General features: G+C 41.7%; 1 protein-coding gene across 3 annotated transcripts in view; it reads right to left on the minus strand.

Annotated features, from left to right (window-relative positions):
- grin2aa (glutamate receptor, ionotropic, N-methyl D-aspartate 2A, a) overlaps nucleotides 1-19,840 on the minus strand; it is a 295,273-nt gene that overhangs the window by 83,441 nt on the left and 191,992 nt on the right. For all 3 annotated transcript variants that reach the window (XM_073060333.1, XM_073060332.1, XM_073060331.1), the window contains exons 5-7: nucleotides 10,384-10,589; nucleotides 5,151-5,319; nucleotides 3,844-3,997 (exon numbers count right to left, since the gene is read on the minus strand). In XM_073060333.1, coding sequence (XP_072916434.1) covers nucleotides 3,844-3,997; nucleotides 5,151-5,319; nucleotides 10,384-10,589 — 529 coding nt within the window. The remainder of the gene's footprint in view (nucleotides 1-3,843; nucleotides 3,998-5,150; nucleotides 5,320-10,383; nucleotides 10,590-19,840) is intronic.

Genomic DNA, 19,840 nt, shown 5'->3' on the forward strand with positions numbered 1-19,840 from the left:
GGTGAATGGGGGGGACATTTGGCACATACTTGAATAAACTAAAGCCGCAGGCTGCAAACTGTGACTTCAGAGATCTGAGGAGTTCTTTGATCTCTGACTGGATTGCAAGTGAAATTGGAGATGCAGGACTGAGTGAGTTGTTGCTGAGGCTCATACAGCTGACGAGAGTGTATCAACAGCTCAGACATGACGAACACCAGATATGATGAACTGGATCGCAGGCAACAGAGTTCCGTTTGTGCAGTCAAACGGAAGTACAGAAAGAAAGAGTGGCAGTCTAAGGTATGCAAGTATTGTGGCAAACAGCATGAATGCCAGATTGAGAAATGTCCTGCCTTTGGGGAGGAATGCTGCAAAGAACAATGTACATTGAGAAGTACTGCAACGATTCTGATCCTGAGGTAGACAAATTGAACTTTATACAAGACATCAGGAGAATGAGAGAGAATGATGAAATCAAAGTCAGAATTCAGTCCAAAGTGCTCACCCCCGCTGAACTGGTCATTTCTGCTCCTAATAGCAGGGTATGTCTTATAGCCCTGATAGTAACACATTACTCTATCTGCTCACATTAGAGATAGAGACAGAGACAGAGATAAAGACAGAGAATATCTGTGATAGGTGAAGTCAAATTGCCATGTAAAATCCATCCCTATATATAGGGATATATACATAGAAGATATATAGAAGATGGGATGAGGTTCTCCATGCAGATTTGTTACTATGGAAACAGAAGGAAAAAGTATACAGTTCCAGGTGAAGAGTGGTGTAACATGTGGACATTATTCCAATGGAAACTTGCAGAGACAAAGCAAGCTCTCAGAATGTACAACTATATGACTGCAATAGCACTGGGAAAAAGTAAGATATGCAGAGAATGGAAAGAAGTGCAATGTCAAATTTGTTCCAACGAGTAAATAGAGCAGATAACTGTACAGACAGATAACTTGATGAGATAACAGCTCGTGGCACATGCAAGCTCTATACTCCTCAGGAAGCAGCTGCTGAATAAACTTGCAGCTGTTTTTGAAAGGACTACAAAGCTGGAAGGACGGCCCCATCATGACCTAGATGACAGTGAGCAGTTGATAAGATATGCTCCTGTAACTCTCAAGGAGAAACTGAAAACTGAACTTCAAAAGTTATTGGAGGCAGCGTTGAACACAACAGTAGCTACTTCAACCCCATTGCATATCTGCAAAGGTCAGACAAGCTGTGGACCTGGCTGGATCACATGATCTGCACAAGGTACTGAAGAGGAACTATTATTGAATTAAATTAATGGAAGATATGCTGCCAAACTTGAGCAGAGCTTGCAGAATGCCAAGACTTGCTTTTGGCATGTAGAGCCTGACAATGGGAGAATTTTCAACCTTCAGTACACCTTTAGGAAAATATTATTGGCTGAGTATGCCTATTGTGATTAGTTCTGCACCTGAATTGTTTTGTCAAAAGCTGGAACATATAATTGACCCACTGCCATAAAGCCTATGCCAATGGGCAACCTGCCATTGGACAAGGACAGACCACAACAAATGCAGAGATGAGAGAAAGGTAAGAGTTTTAATGAACAGGTGCAGTGAATGGATGTTGTAGTGTAACTTGGAAAAATATATTGAAGTGAGTATCAATGAGGGGTCCTAACTAGATCCAGTAAAGCTGAATTCAGCAAAGGAAGTGTCATGCCTGACAGATGTGGCTGGGATCCAATGCTTCCTTCAATTTAGCAACAACTTGAGCAAATTTCTGCCCCATCAATTTGTGAACTACCTGAGACAACTGAAACGAGATGATGAAGATACCAGAGAACTGTCATAACTTAAGTGGTCGCTAAGGAAGCTGTCGTCACAGAATCAGGCATCATCTGAATGAGACTTGGATGAAATACGTGTGAAGTCAATGATGAGCCAACAGTAGCGACACAAAAACTTCCTTGTAGAACAAGAACATCTCAGATCAATCATCCCATAATGAATAATAATAGTAACAACTAGATCTAGGATAACACACACCAATTCCTTAAAGAACTTACCAAGTCTGGCAGCATTTATGGAGAGGAATGAAAAGCCTACATTTCAGGTCAAGTCCCTTCAACAGGATCTATGATCTAGGAGAGCTGGTTGCCCACCACGCTATCTTGTGGACTTTGTAGCAGATAAATTTACGTCATTGCAATACACAAGTGTTGAAGTTCCATGTTGAAGATCCAGCAACATATATTAAGATCTTGCTTAAAGCACATTGACACTATTGCATATACTCAGTGGCCACTCTGTTAGGTACACCTGTACACCTGCTCATTAATGCAAATATCCAATCAGCCAATCATGTGGCAGCAACTCAATGCGTAAAAGCACGCAGGCATGGCCAGGAGGTTCAGTTGTTTTTCAGACCAAACATCAGAATGGGAAGAAATGTGATCTACTGTAAGTGATTTTGACCGTGGAATGATTGTTGGTGCTAGATGAGGTGGTTTGAGTATTACAGAAACTGCTCATGCACAACAATCTCTAGATTTTACGGAGAATGGTGTGAGAAATAATAAAACATCCAGTGAGCAGCAGTTCTATGGGTGAAAACACCTTGATATTGAGAGGTCAGAGGTATATGGCCAAAATGGTTCAAGCTGACAGGAAGGTGAGAGTAACTCAAACAACAACATGTTACGACAGTGGAATACATGTCACACCTTGAAGTGGTTGGGCTACAACAGCAGAAGACCACAAACATACACTCAGTGGCCACTTTATTAGGTAACTCCTGTACCTAATAAAGTAGCCATGGTGTGAATATTAAGATGTTGTTTAAATTACGTTGATGGTATTGGATATACATTTTCATGGGTATAATGTACATACACGGCATGTTTTACATGTTGAAATCTGAAAATTCTGAACAAATATTAAAGGAAGGATGATGAATCAGCATACAGGAGGGAGACTGAAAATCTAGCAGAGGGTGCCACAACAACAACCTCTCACTCAATGTCAGCAAGACCAAGGAGCTGATTTTTGACTTCAGGAGGAGCAAACCAGAGTCCTCATTGGGGGGGGGGAGGGGGGGAATCAGAGGTGGGGTAGGGCCTGCAACTATGAATTTCTCTGAGTTATCACTTCAGAGTACCAGTCCTGGGCTCACTTCCTTAGGAGTTTGCAAGGATTCAGCATGGCTTCTAAAACTTTGACAAACTTCTACGGATGGGTGGTGGAAAGGATATTGACAGGTTGGATCACAGCCTGGTATGGAAGCACCAATGCCCTTGAACAGACAATCATACCAAAAGTAGTGGATACAGCCCAGTCCATCAGGGGGAAGGCCCTCCCCACCACCGAGCACATCTACTCAGAGCTTTTCTTGCAGGAAAGTAGCATCCATCATCAGAGACGCGCAGCTCCCAGGTCGTGCTCTTTTGGTGTCACTGCCATCAGGAAGAAGATACAGGAGCCACGGGACTCAAACCACCAGCTCCAGGAACAGTTATAACCCACCCAACCACTAGGCTTTTGAACTAAAGGTGATAATGTCAGTTAACTTTACTTACCATCACTGAAATGTTCTCACAGCCTGTAAACTCACTTTCAAGGACTCCTTATTTCATGTTATCAATATCTATTTATTTCTTTTTGTACTTGCACCTTTTGTTGTCTTTGTTGTGGGCTCTCATTGATTCTATTATGGTTATTATTCTACTGTTGATTTATTGAGTATACCCACAAGAAAATGAATCTCAAGTTTGTATATGGTGGCCTACTGTATACGTATTTTGATAATAAAATTACTTTGAACTTTCAAAAGATGGATGAAGAAATGAACAAAACAGGTGAACTTTTTGAAATGTCTTACCTAAAAATGCAGAGGGTGAAACAGTGCCATTGCTCCGAGACACCATCACACTGATTCCTGTTTCTACAAAGGGCACTGAGAAGTCCACAACTTCCGATCTTTCTTCGTTAATAGTCAGCGAGCCAACAGCCATCTCTGCTCGATGATACATCACCTGGAGGGAGTGCAGACAGCAACAAAGAGAAGGATGGAATGTGTTAAAACACACCACGTACAGTTCTCATTTGCTTCATGTGGGCCCCTCATCTAAGGAAGGATGTGCTGACATTGGAGGGAGTCCAGAAAAGGTTTACAAGAATTATCCTGGGAAAAAAAGGGTTAAAATATGAGGAACTTTTGATGGTTCTAGGCCTGTACTCGCTGGAGTTCAGCGGAATGAGTGGGGATCTCATGGAAACCTATTGAATATTGAAAAGCCTACAGACAGTGGACATAGAGAAGAAATTTCTGGTAGTGGGAAAGTCTAGGACTAGACGGCACAGTCTCACAATAGGAGGCCATTCCATTTCGAACTGAGATAACCAGAGGGAGGTGAATCTGGGGAATCTGTGGAGGCTAAGTCATTGGATATATTTAAAGCAGAGGTTGATAGGTTCTTGATTCATAAAGGTGCCAAATGTTATGAGGAGAAGGCAGGGGAATGGAGTTGAGAGGGATAATAAATCACCATGATAGAATGACAGAGCAGACTCGAATGGCCTAATTCTGCCCCTATGTCTTATAGTCATACGGTCTTCGAGGGGTCAGCTTTGGGACAGGGATGGCTTTATCTGCTGAAAGATTCTGAACCCTATTGTTATGCAACTACTTGCAATAGACAATAGACAGTAGGTGCAGGAGTAGGCCATTCGGCCCTTCTAGCCAGCACCGCCATTCACTGTGATCATGGCTGATCAGACACAATCAGTACCCCGTTCCTGCCCTCTCCCCATATCCCTTGAACCCGCTATCTATAAGAGCTCTATCTAACTCTCTCTTGAATGCATCCAGAGACTTGGCCTCCACTGCCTTCTGGGGCAGAGCATTCCACATATCCACCACTCTCTGGGTGAAAAAGTTTTTCCGCATCTCTGTTCTAAATGGCCTACACCTTATTCTTAAACTGTGGCCTCTAGTTCTGGACTCACCCATCAGCGGGAACATGCTTCCTGCCTCCAGTGTGTCCAATCCCTTAATAATCTTATATGTTTCAATCAGATCCCCTCTCATCCTTTTAAATTCCAGTGTATACAAGCCCAGTCGCTCCAATCTTTCAACATATGACAGTCCCTGTTTATTACCACTGTTTATTACCTAAGACGACTTACATCACCAACCATTCCATTCCATACACCATTGATCTTTTTCCCATGCTTCCCATTTGACACCAGGTACAGGTCATATGTGAATTTCACAGTCTTTGCAAGTTTCTTCAGAATATCAATGCAAAACCCTTTGCAGCATTTCTTCACGTAGAGCCCCTTGTCAGTGGAATTGCTGTAAAAGGAAGAAAACAAAGAGTTAATAACAATAGATGAATTTCTGTTATAGGAACATGGAAACTGTCCTTACTGTCTAAAACATTTCAACAATTACATTTCAGGTTAATTATCTTGACCTTGAAATGTATGAATACGTAAATGCAAGATGAATCCTTCTCCCTACTTAGTGAAGGGTCATTCAGTTCTTTAAAAGAAACAGGTAACTTGCAAATGAAAGTTCTTTAATATATATGAGCTAAGCTTCCACATGATAAAATTAATGCCAGACTTCTAATTGTAACTTCTCGTGTTAATTAAAGCTCTCATCATAGTTGCGAAGTTAAGATGAACATGATCATTTATAAATGTGATGTTCACATGGTACCACTGGCTGTAAATGTTCACTTAGATCATTTGTACCTAATCTACGTTTTTCATCTGCTGAAAGATTCCTGAAATGTAGCCTTCACTAAAAGGTTTGCTTTCTGTCAGTGAGAATGTCACATCCTTCCCAAGATTCACTGTGTTGATGTTTGCATCAATGTTGATTTCAGCTCCTACCGTAACCTTGGTTTCAGTTTCAACTCTTCAACATGGTCCATCTCATACTCTTCCTTTTCATAACTATTATTCTTCCTATTTGGGGAATTTGGTTTTGGTGATCTATTGCAAGGCAAACATATAAACAGACCAAGCTACATTGTTCTTAATGAAGCCATTCACTAAGTTAAGTTTAGGCTTAAGTTTCTAAATAAGCCTCGTTATGTTGGGATAAGTGGACAAGAAACAAAAGCTGGCTCCAGGTTTGATATAAACAGGGATAGTATCAAACAATTTTCTCCTTAGGTCTACTAACTCCATCAATTACTTTGGCTGCATTTCCTCATAACCAACTTCCTGGAGGGACTTTACTCCATTGCCTCAGCTTTGCTGTCTGCATCATGGCTGATCTGCTGATGCCATCTTTCATTATTTTGCTATGCATCTGCTTGTCTCGGGATTCTCCGCTGTCATAAAAGGCCCACAATCATGGCCATTCCGTTTTCCAGATTTCTACTCTTAATACCTCTTCCTTTCACCAAGAACTTTCCACCCCAGTGGCCTCCATGTAGAAGAGATCAGCCTCTGCCATTCCCAACACCTCCAGTCTATCATCAAACAGATCCTCCTCACCCTTGACCTTTCAGCATTCCGGCAGGGCCTTTCATTACACGCTCTGATCAACTCCACAATGAGCCCCCACTGTCTCCTTCCCTGTCTGTGTAGTTACAAAGGATAGAACGGTACACTTTCATCTTCCAAGCCTCCAAATCCTCTCTAGCTGAAACAGCAATATGTCTGCACACATTTCAATGTCTATATTGTATCTATACAGAGGGTGTGGGCATGGTTGACATTTCCATCATTTGTTGTCCTGTATTGTCCCTGAACTGAAGAGGCAGTTTGAAGATAACTACATTGATGGATTGGGGCCACATAAAAGAAAAAAATGCAGAACTCCTTCCCTGGTGGACATTAGTAAACTAGGTGATTTTTACATATTCAGCAACAATGCCAGACTAGCCAGTTCACAAAAAAACATCTGTTTACTTTGTAAGAATAACTCCGCTTCCATTTGCCCGTCACTTGATTCCACAATCTATCTTCGTCCCGCTTATCCAGCTGCCTGATGGTTACAACCACCCAGACTCAGCATTGAAATCACAAGCCCATATGATATACGAACAGAATTAGGCCATTCAGCCCATTGAGTCTTCTCTGCCATTCCATCATGGCTGATTTGTTACCCTTCTCAACCCCATTCTCCTGTTTTCTCCCCATAACCTTTGACATCCTGACTAATCAAGAACCTATCAAACTCTGTTTTAAATATACTCAATGATTTGGCCTCCACAGCCATCTGTGGCAATTAATTCCACAGATTCTCTACCCTCTGGCTAAAAAAATCACTCTTCATCTTTGTTCTAAATGGATGTCCCTCTACCCTGAGGCTGTGCTCTTTGATCCTAAACTCCCAACTATTGGAAATATCCTCCCACATCCATTCCATCTAGGCCTTCCGATTTTCAACATTTCAGACTGGAACCTTTGTCTCATTTTGATTCATACTTTCTGCACATTACACTGTTGGCGTTTAGGGCAGCAATGAAGATCCTCCGTCTCTGGTGGTGCCCATCCTATCAGTAGCTTCGTCTCGATTCTCGCTACTGTCTGTCTTGCAAGTCCCAGATGGAGACTCAGGTATTCAGATTAGAAGGATTCTTCATTACAGTTCTCATAACAAGTTTGTTTTAGCATTAGGGTTGTTTGCCCTGTGCTGAACCCCGAGCCTGGAGGTCTGGGGGTTCATTTTGATTCTAATGTTCCCATCTACACTTAGCCCTGGATCCATCTTCTGCTTCTCTACTTATCCCTCTTCCTTTAAATTTCTAAGCTTATTAGAAATTTAAGCCCATAATTGGCCTTATTAGGAACAACCAGGCTGCATTTATTTGTACCTTTGCCTTGCAATGGATCACCAAATCGGTGTTCTGCTTCCGTGCCGCTGGCTATTGTGTACAGCCAAGATTTTCCCTCAAGGCTTTGCAGAAGTGCACAAAATTAATCACAGTGTCATAAATAGATCCACTTTCACTTTTGGGACTAGTGCTTATAATAGATTGCAGTCAGGATGCAAAGCCCTGCTTATAATTAGGCTTTGCATTCTTTCAGAATATTACATTAAATCCAGCTGAACAGGGCACTTGTTTTGATGAGCAGATTAACCAAGTTGTAGCGGTGTAAAATCCTTCTCATTCTTCACTTGAGTAAATGTGTCAAGAACAGGATGACTTGAGAAGAACAGGACTGAAAGTGGCCACTTAATCAAACCTGCTCTTGCAAGGATCTATTCCTTCTTTTGCTCTATCACTTTTCCCTCCATACCCTTCTCCATAGCCTGCTTATCTAAATTCCTTCAAATGTACTGCATCTTCAAGCAATGAGAGCTGGAAACAGGAGTTCGAATATGGTACTGAGACTGAGGATTGCATTGAATGGTGGGACAGGTTCAAAGGCTGGTGTAGCTTATTGCTGATCCTACCTTCCAGTGCTCAGTTGTTCTCCGTGGTAGAGCTCTATTTTATCACCACTCTAACACTGACAGCCCTTAGTTTTGCGTTCTCCACACTTGGGAACACTTACTTTCTATCCATAGACAGAGTGTGGGTTTCACTTGCAAATCCACTCAACAAAATGGGGCTACTTAGACAAGGTCACAGGACATAGAAGAAGGAGCTTTGTGAATCTTCAGGACACATTTGCTGCTGATTGAGGAAATCAGCTTGAATACATTTAAGATAGAGAAGTGTGAGAACTAGGAATTCCAGACAAATGGAAGGATCTAGTGACAGATGAGATGAATCAAAGTAGATGCAGACTAAGGCACAGCATAAACACTAATACGGTAAGCTGAAAAAAATGAGTAATTTTATGAACGATTGTTTTGCATGCCAGACGAAATAAACTATACTCCAGAATTATCCTGGGAATGAAAGGGTTAATGTACGAGGAGCATTTGATGGCTCTGGGCCTGTGCCCACTAGATTTTAGAAGAGTAAAGGGGGTTCTCATTGAAACCTACTGAGTATTGAAAGGCATAGACAGAGTGGGCGTGGAGAGGATGTTTCCAGTCATGGGAGAGTCCAGTACACAGCCTCATAATAGAAGGATATCCCTTTAGAACCGAGATGAGTAGGAATTTCTTTAGCCTGAAAGTGGTGAATCTATGGAATTCATTGCCACAGATGGCAGTGGAGGCCAAGCCATTGGGTACATTTGAAATGGAAGTTGATAGGTTTTTAATTAGTAAGGGCATCAAAGGTTACAGGGAGAGGCAGGTAAATGAGGTTGAGATGGAAAATAAATCAGCCATGATAAGCAGACTTGATGGGCTGAATAGCCTGACTCTGCTCCTATGCCTTGTGGTCATATGGTCTTTTCAAGCAGCGATCATTAGAATTGTATTGTACTCATTCTTTTTGTAAAAAGAACATGTGCTGTTGACAGCACTAGTGACTTTTGGATCCCAGTTAAACATCAGGTATTGGCCAAGAAATGTATTTATCATTGTGAGCTAAAATGCGACCTGTGTGGCTCTCAGTGGAAAGTTCTTGATTGCCGAACCTTTGCCGTGTGCAATCACCAGGAAGGATGTAGAACTCCATCCATAGCAACCAAAAGTAGCTGAAGGAAGGGGAAGGGTATTTGTGGCAAACTCCCATGAGGGGCTTCAGAAGATCGTCTGCCCTGAAGTGGTCCAAATGACCCAACATCGCAGCGAGTTTTGGGACCATCAGAGAAGCAGAGAATGCATCCTTGGCTGCAATCAACACTCGAATGCTCAGAGAAAAGGTTTTAAATATCCTTAGCACTGAAAACTGAGCCACACAGATGCAAATGTGTGAAGCATAGATGTCGGAATGACAGCCCTTCAGGTGATGTCTCCTTGGCAAACCCAACACGATGTGCTCCTTGTTGTCTTTTCAGTAACTTTTCAGCGATGGCTACAGATTGCACCCCTTAACTGCAGTGTAAGGGAGAAGACAAGTAATGCATGAAGAGTGATGTCATTGGGTGTGAAGACTGACCATGGAGAAGGTGAACTTCACACAGGAACAGCTGGGCTATTTTACCAAAAGGTACAATGATCATTAGTGCAATGTAACCCAGGTTAAATCAGTTACATGCATAATTCACATATGAAAAATAGGCACTATTGGATTTAATTTTGAGACGAGAATGATTTAAAACAAACAGCAAAAAAACTGCAGATGGTGAGAGTCTGAATCAAATGCAAAATATGCAGGAAATGCTGAACAGAGAGAGGAATAAATCTATTGGCTTTGAAGCATATGGCACTTTTGAAATGTACAAACATGCACTGGTATGCATCAATGGCTTAACTACGTGCTTCCCATTTTATAGGATGTGAAGCATTAGAAAATATTGGGAATTGATCCGATGAAAGCCAAGAGTGAGCTGCCAGCAAAACACACCAATTCGTTCACAAAGAGTGGATGGGAAGCATAATTATACTCACAAAGCCTTCATATTTTTCCTGCATGGGACATTGCTTCTTGCACATGTCCCAGTTAACTTGTCCACATCTTCCACGATAACAAAGGGGGTTTCCTCTAATGTTACAACACTTAGGTGACTGTCATCAGCCTCACCATCTGCAAAGGAATTAAACCTTGGCCACACAGGATATTTCAGGGCCAGGCTACCGTTTTCCCATTTTCCGACCTGTAAGAAGAAGATATCAAAGTCATACATTGTTGACAAAGGTTTATCTAGCAAATGCAAGTTTTACCAACAAATACTTTCATTTGGGGAGCGCTTTTAATAATATGACCAATGGTACTAGTCAGAAGCAGTATAAACACAGATTTCCCTCAAGCTACACAAGGAAATATTATGCATGTAATGGACAGCTTTGCAAAGTAGATACTGTAGGTTTTAAGGAGCTTCTGAGAGGATGAAGGATTTATGGAGGTCTGAGCTTGGGCAACTGAAGGTAGAGACATGAATGATGAATTGATATTGGAGAAGGCGAGTAATTGTGGAGGTTCTATTGCTGGAGGAATCTCCTGAGAAAGGGAGAACAAGGTGCCTATTAATGTGGAATAGGGTAAACTTCCTGTTATATCACATCTGTAGTCTGTGGAACGTGTTGCACTTGAGTCATACAGACATTTCTGTAAAGAACTATCAAGAATAAACTGTTGAGCTGAAGTAAACCAGACTAGTGTGCATACACTGTAAAATGTGGAACACTGAAACCGGCCGTACAGCCCAGAATTATGCCAGTTAATAAGTTATCAGATCTTGCTTTTGGTTGGACCCTGTAAGTTCATAGGCAATGATCTCAGATGCACGTAAGTTTCTCTTTTTAATTATTTTCATTAAGTTGAATGCATTTTTAAATTTTGAATTTTAAAATCCTTAACTTTCCAACAAAAAATATTTACTTCCATTTTACTAGTCAAAGATATTTAAAAACTATTAAAATTAGTCACAGGTTTATAACTGGCAACGGCCCATCCCCAGCTTCCTCAATGTCAAAGGCTAATATATAGAGAATTTTGAAGATAGGGCATTCACCCGGCACTGACTGAAAATGCCTCAGAATTCCCTAATAAATAAATGCCAGGAAATTGGGACAAATGGCCTTCTTAAGCACTGAATAATTCTTTGCTTTCATCACAAGTATTTTTTTGGATAAAGACATTTGGTTTACTCTCTTTTCTTGCAACATTTGTGTGGTGAACTACATATACCTGTCTGGACACGCCCCCCCCCCCCCCCCCCCACTGACTGCTCCTGTGGCTCCTCCCACAGACCCCTGTATAAAGGCGGTTGGAGACACAGCCCCGGCCTCAGTCTCCAGGATGTAGTGTGGTGGTCAATTGCTGCTTGTTCTTTCTTCCAGCCAATAAAAGCCTATATCTCGCCTCACGTCTCCGAGAGTTATTGATGGTGCATCAACTTGTAAGTTTGTGTATTTTTATTTGCATTTTTTTTGCAGCTGAAAACTAACACAGATTATCAATCTCAGAGATGCCAGTAGCCCACTTTCCTGTTCCTTTGCTTCAGCTGCATGTCTACCTGAGTAAAAGCTGAATGATGCCTTTCTAGCTCTTTTATCTTCATACCTGAGGACCCAACTTTGACTTATTTCTCATTATCTCTCAAAGCAGGAATGGTCATTTGAATTTCAGTGAGAAGAAAATTGTAAATGTTCAGGATGGAAGACTCAAATTCATTTATACATTGAAACACACAGTGAAATGCATCATTTCACATTAATGCCAACACACCTAAGGATGTGCTGGTGGCAGCCCACAAGGGTAGCCCCACATTCTGACACAGTTTGCCCCTATTGCTTGGTGGAAAAACACAGAACACAACAAGCAACGAAACAAAACCAAAATAAGCCCCATTGCTCCCCCCCCCCCCCACCCATGCACATTCACAGTCCTCTAACCCCCAAGATAATCAGCTTCTTGTCCTGCAGACTCAGGATTGGACTCCGATACACAGACATAGGGTCTTTGATTATCCCAGTGGACTCTCAGAGATTTGCTGATCCAGGGGTCAAGCCAATGATCCTTTACTTCCAGACTTCCAATTCAACCCTCGGGCCTCGATCCTTAGGATTGGCCCCAGAACCTGCTGATGACTGAACACCAGGCCTCGAACTCCAGACTTGCTGCAGTGTGGAACCCTGAGCATTAGGCCTCAAACTCCGGTCTCAGCCATTTGTGAACTCATAGAGTCTTCTGACCTTGTTACTTATGCCTGCATGAAACTCCGGCTCCAGAAGCCGCTGACAATTTGCTAACCCAGGGTGGCCACAAGCCTTCATTTTGCAAGGCCGAAATCCTGGCCCAGTCCACAGACGTCCCACGTCCATGTTGCTGGTCTTCAAATATGAAGTGGATACTTAAGACTCCTGCCAGTCCTCTAATTACCACACATTCTTTTTTCTAAACCCTAACGTGACCTCTAACTCCCCTCTGTGTCCCGAAAGATCCCCACGAACACAAGAAATACACTAAACGAACAACAAAAAATAAGCTGTGATCTCAAGCAGGTTGCAGCTCCGCTTCATCTTGAACAGTAAAAGTTTCGTTTAGTCTCCTTTTTTTTGTAATTATGGCTCAGAGATGTAAATTTCTTTGATAATGTATTATAAAGGGATGGGCTATCCAGCCAATGTTGGTTTGGATTTATAGATGTCAGGTTACATTCAAGTAATTGAACTTGAAAGAACCGTATTGACTTAGTGACAGTTGCCCGGTGTTTGAAAGTCATTTGAGAGAGGTCCACAATAAATATTTGTGAAGATTCAACCACACAAGATTGTAAAAAGAATGAATAATTACTTTAATATTGGAGAACACATTTAGGAGTCCAGAGAAAATAATGGAGTGATTGTGTTACTCAGGTGGCTACTAAAAGCAAATCAATCATGAAATAAAGACAACAAAATGCAATACTTAGACAAACATTAAACGAAAACAATATTAAAAACATTATATCAGGATTGAAGCCAATGGCTCTGTTGTACAGCCAACATTTATCCAATAGGGATTTATCTCTGCTGAAGCTCTAGGATTCCCAGTCTTGCAGTATCTGACTGTATCTAGCTGTAAAGCTGCAAGAAGTGGATCAACTCGGAAGGTTTTGTTTTTTTGTAATACATATAACTGAATTCCATGGAAATGCACAGTGTATGACTGGTAAATCTGCAGATGGGACAAAAGTTGAAGGAGCTTTAGTTAATGAAGTAGGTTGTTTAAGGATATACAGTGGTGGGATGTAGACCATCTGGGAAGTTGGCCAGCAAACTTTATCCAGGCATGTGGGACTATTAGAGGTCAAATTCTAGTAGAAATCATGAATAGAGTAAATTGCAGGAACCTTCACAGCATTGATGCCCAGAGCGACCTTGGGGTGCAAGTTCGTAGCCTTCAGAAAATGAGATAGGTGAAGAGGACAGTAAAAAATCACTTGATAGCGTATTTTAAAGGGATGGGCTATTCAGCCAATGTTGGCTCAGATTTATAGATGTCAGGTTACATTCAAGTAATTGAATTTGAAAGAACCACATTGGCTTAGTGACAGTTGCCTGGTGTTTGAAAGTCATTTGAGAGAGCTCCACGATAAATATTTGTGAAGATTCAAGCCCACAAGATTGTAAAATGAATGAATAATTACCTTAATAGTTGGGATGCAGTGTTATAGCTATACAAAGCATTGGATAGACGCCAATTAAAGTACCGTGTACAGTTCTGATTGCCATCTACTGCAGGAGGATCCGTTAATAAAAGGGAGTGCAGAAAAGATTCACCAAGATGTTGCATGTAATAGAGGGCTAGAGTTACAAGTAGGGATTGAACAGACAAGGTTTAATGACAATGGAACATAGGAGGCTGAAGGTTGATCTTACAGAGGTTTACCAAGTTATGAGGATAGATAGGATCTTTTATTAGAGCAGTTGAGTCTAAAACTAGACAGATTAAAATGAGAGGAGAAATTGAAAGGAGAAAGTTTTTCACACAGAGGCTGAAGAATACCACGAATAAACTGCCAGAGGTGGTAGTGGAGGCAAATCCTATTACAATGTTTAAAAAATATTTGGACAGGTACTTGGATAGCAAAGGAGTACAGGGATAATGGGGCTAATGTGGGCAGATGGGATTAGCAGAGATGAGTATTATTGTCAACGTGGAAAAGGTAGGCCATAAAAGCTTGACTCTGTGCTGTATATCTCATGATTCTGTGACATTATAGTTCTAGATCAAAGACTGACTGCAGCAGCCAATATTGATGATAACATCTTCTTCCGAACTATGATCGCTCAGTCTGCAGCCTGTAATTTCCCTTTTAAAGATGAGTTTTTGAGCTGACTAAATGATCCGGTGCTTCTTCGATCTCCGGGAGATTTAGCAAACTGGAATGGTATGGCTCGAGGCAGCCATTACGGTGGGGTGGATGCTGCATCGAGGTCTGATGGCAAAAGACGAGCCCATGGTTGGCTCCATTGCTCTGTGCCGATTAAAGCATTGAGCAAGATTAAGATCTTTGAGGACGAGAGTGGAAAGCGAGCAGATGTTCAGCACCATCTTTCTGCCTTTGGCCGGTCTCCCTCTCTTCTTGCTACTACCGTTGGGCAGGAGGTGCAGGAATTTTGGTTGCCATGCCGCCAGATTCTGGAACAGCTGTTCCCTGCAGCCATTGGGCTCCTGGACCGGACTCACTCTCCTCAGCGCTGAACAGTCTCCACAGCTGTGGGCGCACTTTCGGGGATATGTGGTGGTCTTGTGTGCGTTTTTTAGTGAATTCTGTTGCGTTTTCTTTTTGTTTTGTGAGTGCCAGCAAGGAGATGAATCTCAGTGTTGTATATGGAATACAGACTCCCATAACGAACTTGAAGTTTGAACATCAAACAATGTTGTACATATCCTTGATCCAGATATTTGGTTCAAGACCTCTACACACTGAAAATAAAAATAACCAGTTTGCTCATGTTTTCAGTAGTACTTACCCCGGAACATTAATTCAAAACAAGCAACATCAGAAAATAATATCCCATCTGTGAACTATTATGGTATCCTTTCTGACTATGATCCTGTCTACATACTTGCCAGATTGCTTTTGTGTTCAATTTTTGCCATTACAGTCTCTTGAGTCCATGATTTATACACATTCAAGAGTATTACTAGACCAGCAATTCTAAGCTCTAGATTATTGATTCAGAGAAGTGAGTCCAAATCCTACCACAGTAGCTGAGGAAGTTAAATTCAAGTACGGTAATTAAGTACGTCTGAAATAAAAAACAAATCTTTTGATCATTCGATTATAAAATCCTGCTGGTGAACTGATGTCCACCAAGGAATGAAGTCTGCTTCATTTACTTAGTCTGACCTTTATAACTCCAGATCCATAAGCAATATTCTCAGATATGGCTTAGTAAGAGTGATTAAGGATGGAAATCAAATATAGCAGTTACTATCATTCACTATATCCCACACATAAATTAAAATGCTATTTTTTCCACTGTCCTATATGTTAATCTTCATAATTACACAATTCCTTGGAGATTAGATCAGTATCAGAGTCAGAATCATGATATACACTTTGAAATTTATTCTTTATCTGGCAGCAGTACAGTGCAAGGCATAAAAAATAACCGTAAGTTAAAATAAATGGATAAGGCAAAAGAGGAATAGTGAGTTAGTGAGGTAGTGTTCATGAGTTTATGGACCATTCAAGTATCTGATATCGGAGTGGATCAGGACCAAAGGGAAAAATGAGGTGAAAAACTGCAGAATGTAGTCAAGTATGAGGTGCTGCACTTTGGGAGGACACACCTTACATGATGAGCTGTAGGGCACTGAGGACTGAGGTAGATCAGATGGATCTAGGAATACAGGTACACAATTCCTTGCAAGTGGCATCACAGGTAGATAAGGTTGCAAAGAAAGCTTTTGGCACACTGGCCTTCATGAATCAAAGTATTGAATCCAGGAATTGAGATGTTACGTTCAAGTTATATGAGATGTTGGTGAGGCCTAATTTGGAGTATTGTGTGCAGTTTTAATCACCCACCTACAGGAAAGATGTCAATAAGTTTGAATGAATGAAGAGAAAATTTACAAGGATGTTGCCAGGACTTGAGGACCTGAGTTATACAGAAAGATTGAATAAGTTAGGACTTTATTCTCTGCAAGAGTTCCCAACCTTTTATGCAGCATAAACCAATGCCATTAAGCAAGGGATTAAGTTAGGCAACCCTGCTCCAGAGCATAGGTCATTGAGGGGACTAAGTTTTTGATTTCAGAAATATAGAAACATAGAAAACCTACAGCACAATACAGGCCCTTCGGCCCACAAGGTTGTGCCAAACATGTCCCTACCCTAAAAATTACTAGGCTTACCTATAGCCCTCTATTTTTCTAAGCTCCATGTACCTATCCAAAAGTCTCTTAAAGGACCCTATGGTATCCACCTCCACCACCGTTGCCGGCAGCCCATTCCATGCACTCATCACTCTCTGAGTAAAACACCTACCCCTGACATCTCCTCTGTACCTACTCCCCAACACCTTAAACCTGTGTCTTCTTATGGCAACCATTTCAGCCCTGGGAAAAAGCCTCTGACTATCCACACGATCAATGCCTCTCAACACCTCTATCAGGTCACCTCTCATTCTCCAAGGACAAAAGGCCAAGTTCACTCAATCTATCCTCAGAAAACATGCTCCCCAATCCAGGCAACATCCTTGTAAATCTCCTCTGCATCCTTTCTATGGCTTCCACATCCTTCCTGTAGTGAGGTGACCAAAACTGAGCACAGTACTCCAAGTGGGGTCTAACCAGGGTCCTAGATAGCTGCAACATTACCTCTCAGCTCCTAAATTCAATTCCACAATTGATGAAGGCCAATACACCATACGCCTTCTTAACCATTGAGTCAACCTGCGCAGCTGCTTTGAGCGTCCTATGGACTGGGATCCCAAGATCTCTCTGATCCTCCACATTGCCAAGAGTTTTACCATTAATACTATATTTTGCCATCATATTTTGTAGCAACTGTCCCATTAAATTGACCTGGAAGAAACCATAACTTCAGCAGGGAGGTCTTCACAAACACTGTACGATGATGCCTTTTTAGTACAAAAACAAAGATCTCAGAGGGTGGTGAGAGTGTCGAACAAGTTGACAGCGGAAGTGGTAAATGCAGGTTCAATTTCAACATTTAACAGAAAATTGAGTAAGTAGCGCATGGATGGGGGTGGTGGTTAATGGCTATGCTCCGGGTGCAACTCATTGGGTCTAGCAGAATAATAGTTCGGCAGAGACTAGGTGGGCCAAAGGGTCTGTTTCTGTGCTATAGTGTTCTATGGCAGTGGTTCCCAACCTCCGGGCCGCGGACCGATATCGGGACCAATTGTGTAGAGCAAGTGAAATCGGCAATCTCCTTTGATCTGGACCAACATTTACGTGCCGGGTGGCATCTAATTAATCAGCTTGTTTGTTTCAGCTTTTTTCTTGAAGATTTGCTGGGCGCATTCCACCTACCGCAGCGCTCCTGCATGCTTCGCGACCCGGAGGTTGGGGACCACTGTTCTATGGCTCTAATTCAGCTGGCATCAACAGAGCATCCCTTTCTCCTGAGGATAATTGTAATATTAGTCCTTGAAGGACCTTCATAGCTACACCTCACCAACAATTTCGCTGGTCCCATATCAGCTTCCCCAGAATTAAAGCAAGTATTCAATTCATGAGCTAATGGAAGAACACACATCACCAGTTCTCCATTTTGATTTGCCAAGGCCCCAGATCCTATCTTATCTTTAAGCATACTTGGGCTCCCTAAAAAATTTATCATACTACTCTGAAACTAGGTAGTGAGGTGCAGATAAGCATCCACTAAAGGAGGTATAAGGCTCTCCACTAGCCTGCAGGTCACCCTTGGGCAATGTGTGGCACCTGCTTAGCTCCCCAATCAGGGTCACGTGAAGCCATAGGAGCAGGTGGCAGATGGTTGTATGAGCAGTTGGTACATATCACAAGTCCTGGCTATTCAACCACTGATGCCAGACAGACAATCTCTGAAGAGTATTGATAATGGCTGAGGTCACCCACCTTGTAAAGGCACTGCCCAGAAGAAGGCAATGGCAAACCACTTCTGTAGAAAAATTTGCCAAAGACAACCATGGTCATGGAACAATCATATGACATGGTACATTATAATGATGACTTTGAAACATCTAAACAACTAAAATGACAAGTTTATTCTGGTAGTAAAAGGAATAAAACACAAGAATCTGGAAAGTCCTGAAAGGGCTGATTATCAGAGTTTTGTCATGCATATCAGTTCCATGCAGAACTGCCCATGTAAGGACCAGGGAGTTTGCACAAGGAAATCCAGCTTTTTGTGGGTGGATTCCCATGTTTTCAAACTTTGTTCTCTTGGACCCACTGTGTGATTCCCTCTTTCAACACCCATTCTGCATTACCACTAAGGCCAGGGTGTCCAGGTGAGTCATAATGCACAGTTACAAAGAGTACAGACTTGAACAAAACTGTTGAGCCATATCTGGACAGTGAAACGACAGAAGAAATAAACTGACCTCAAGCATATCTAAACATTCTTACAAGACATCAACAACAACGCTCTGCACTGATTAATCCCCAAACTTCACTTGCAGTGATCTATAATGAATAGGAAACACTGCAAATTTAAAAGAAGCCTCGCAATCTGCATGAATGCACAATTAAATCTGAACTGATTCTATGACCGACAAAATTCTGGAGAAACTTAGCAGGTTGGGCAGAATCTACGGAAAAAAACATAAACAGTTGACGCTTCAGGCCGAGACCCTTCATCAGAACTGTGTCCAGCATTTTGTTACTGGGTTACTCTGCATTTCTAGCATCTGAAGAATCGTTTGTGTCTATGATCTACAGACTCAATTTCAAGGACTTATGTTCATACCTGTACAGTTTGTTTTCTTTTGCACATTGGTTCTTTGATAGCCTTTTTCTGTGTGTGTATTTTTTCTTGTAAATTCTTTATTCCTTTTTTTTCTTGTAGCTGCCTGCACGGAAATGAATCTCAAGGTTCTACATGGTAACACTACCTTTACACGTACTTTAACAACTTTACTTTGAACTTTGAAATGAATAATGCAAGTAGCAAAGTTTTTTTGTGGAGACTGAAATACTCTTGGCCAGTCAACCACAGAGCAGTAGGTTGCTGCTGGCCCAGTTCTATAATGCTGGAGGAGAGGCTAGTGCAATAATACAGTATGTAGAGACTTATACAACAAACGTTACTGCAGTCAGGCGATCTCTTAGCAGCAGAAGATATCAATGTTCTGCTCATCAAGAGATATGGTGACAGTGATAAAATAAGGAAAATGAAGTGGCCTACTTTTCATCTACTGTCAGAGCAGGATAGGCTACGGCCATTGTGATAAACAT

The sequence above is a fragment of the Hemitrygon akajei genome, chromosome 11, assembly GCF_048418815.1.
Source record: "Hemitrygon akajei chromosome 11, sHemAka1.3, whole genome shotgun sequence".
Lineage (NCBI taxonomy): Eukaryota > Metazoa > Chordata > Chondrichthyes > Myliobatiformes > Dasyatidae > Hemitrygon > Hemitrygon akajei.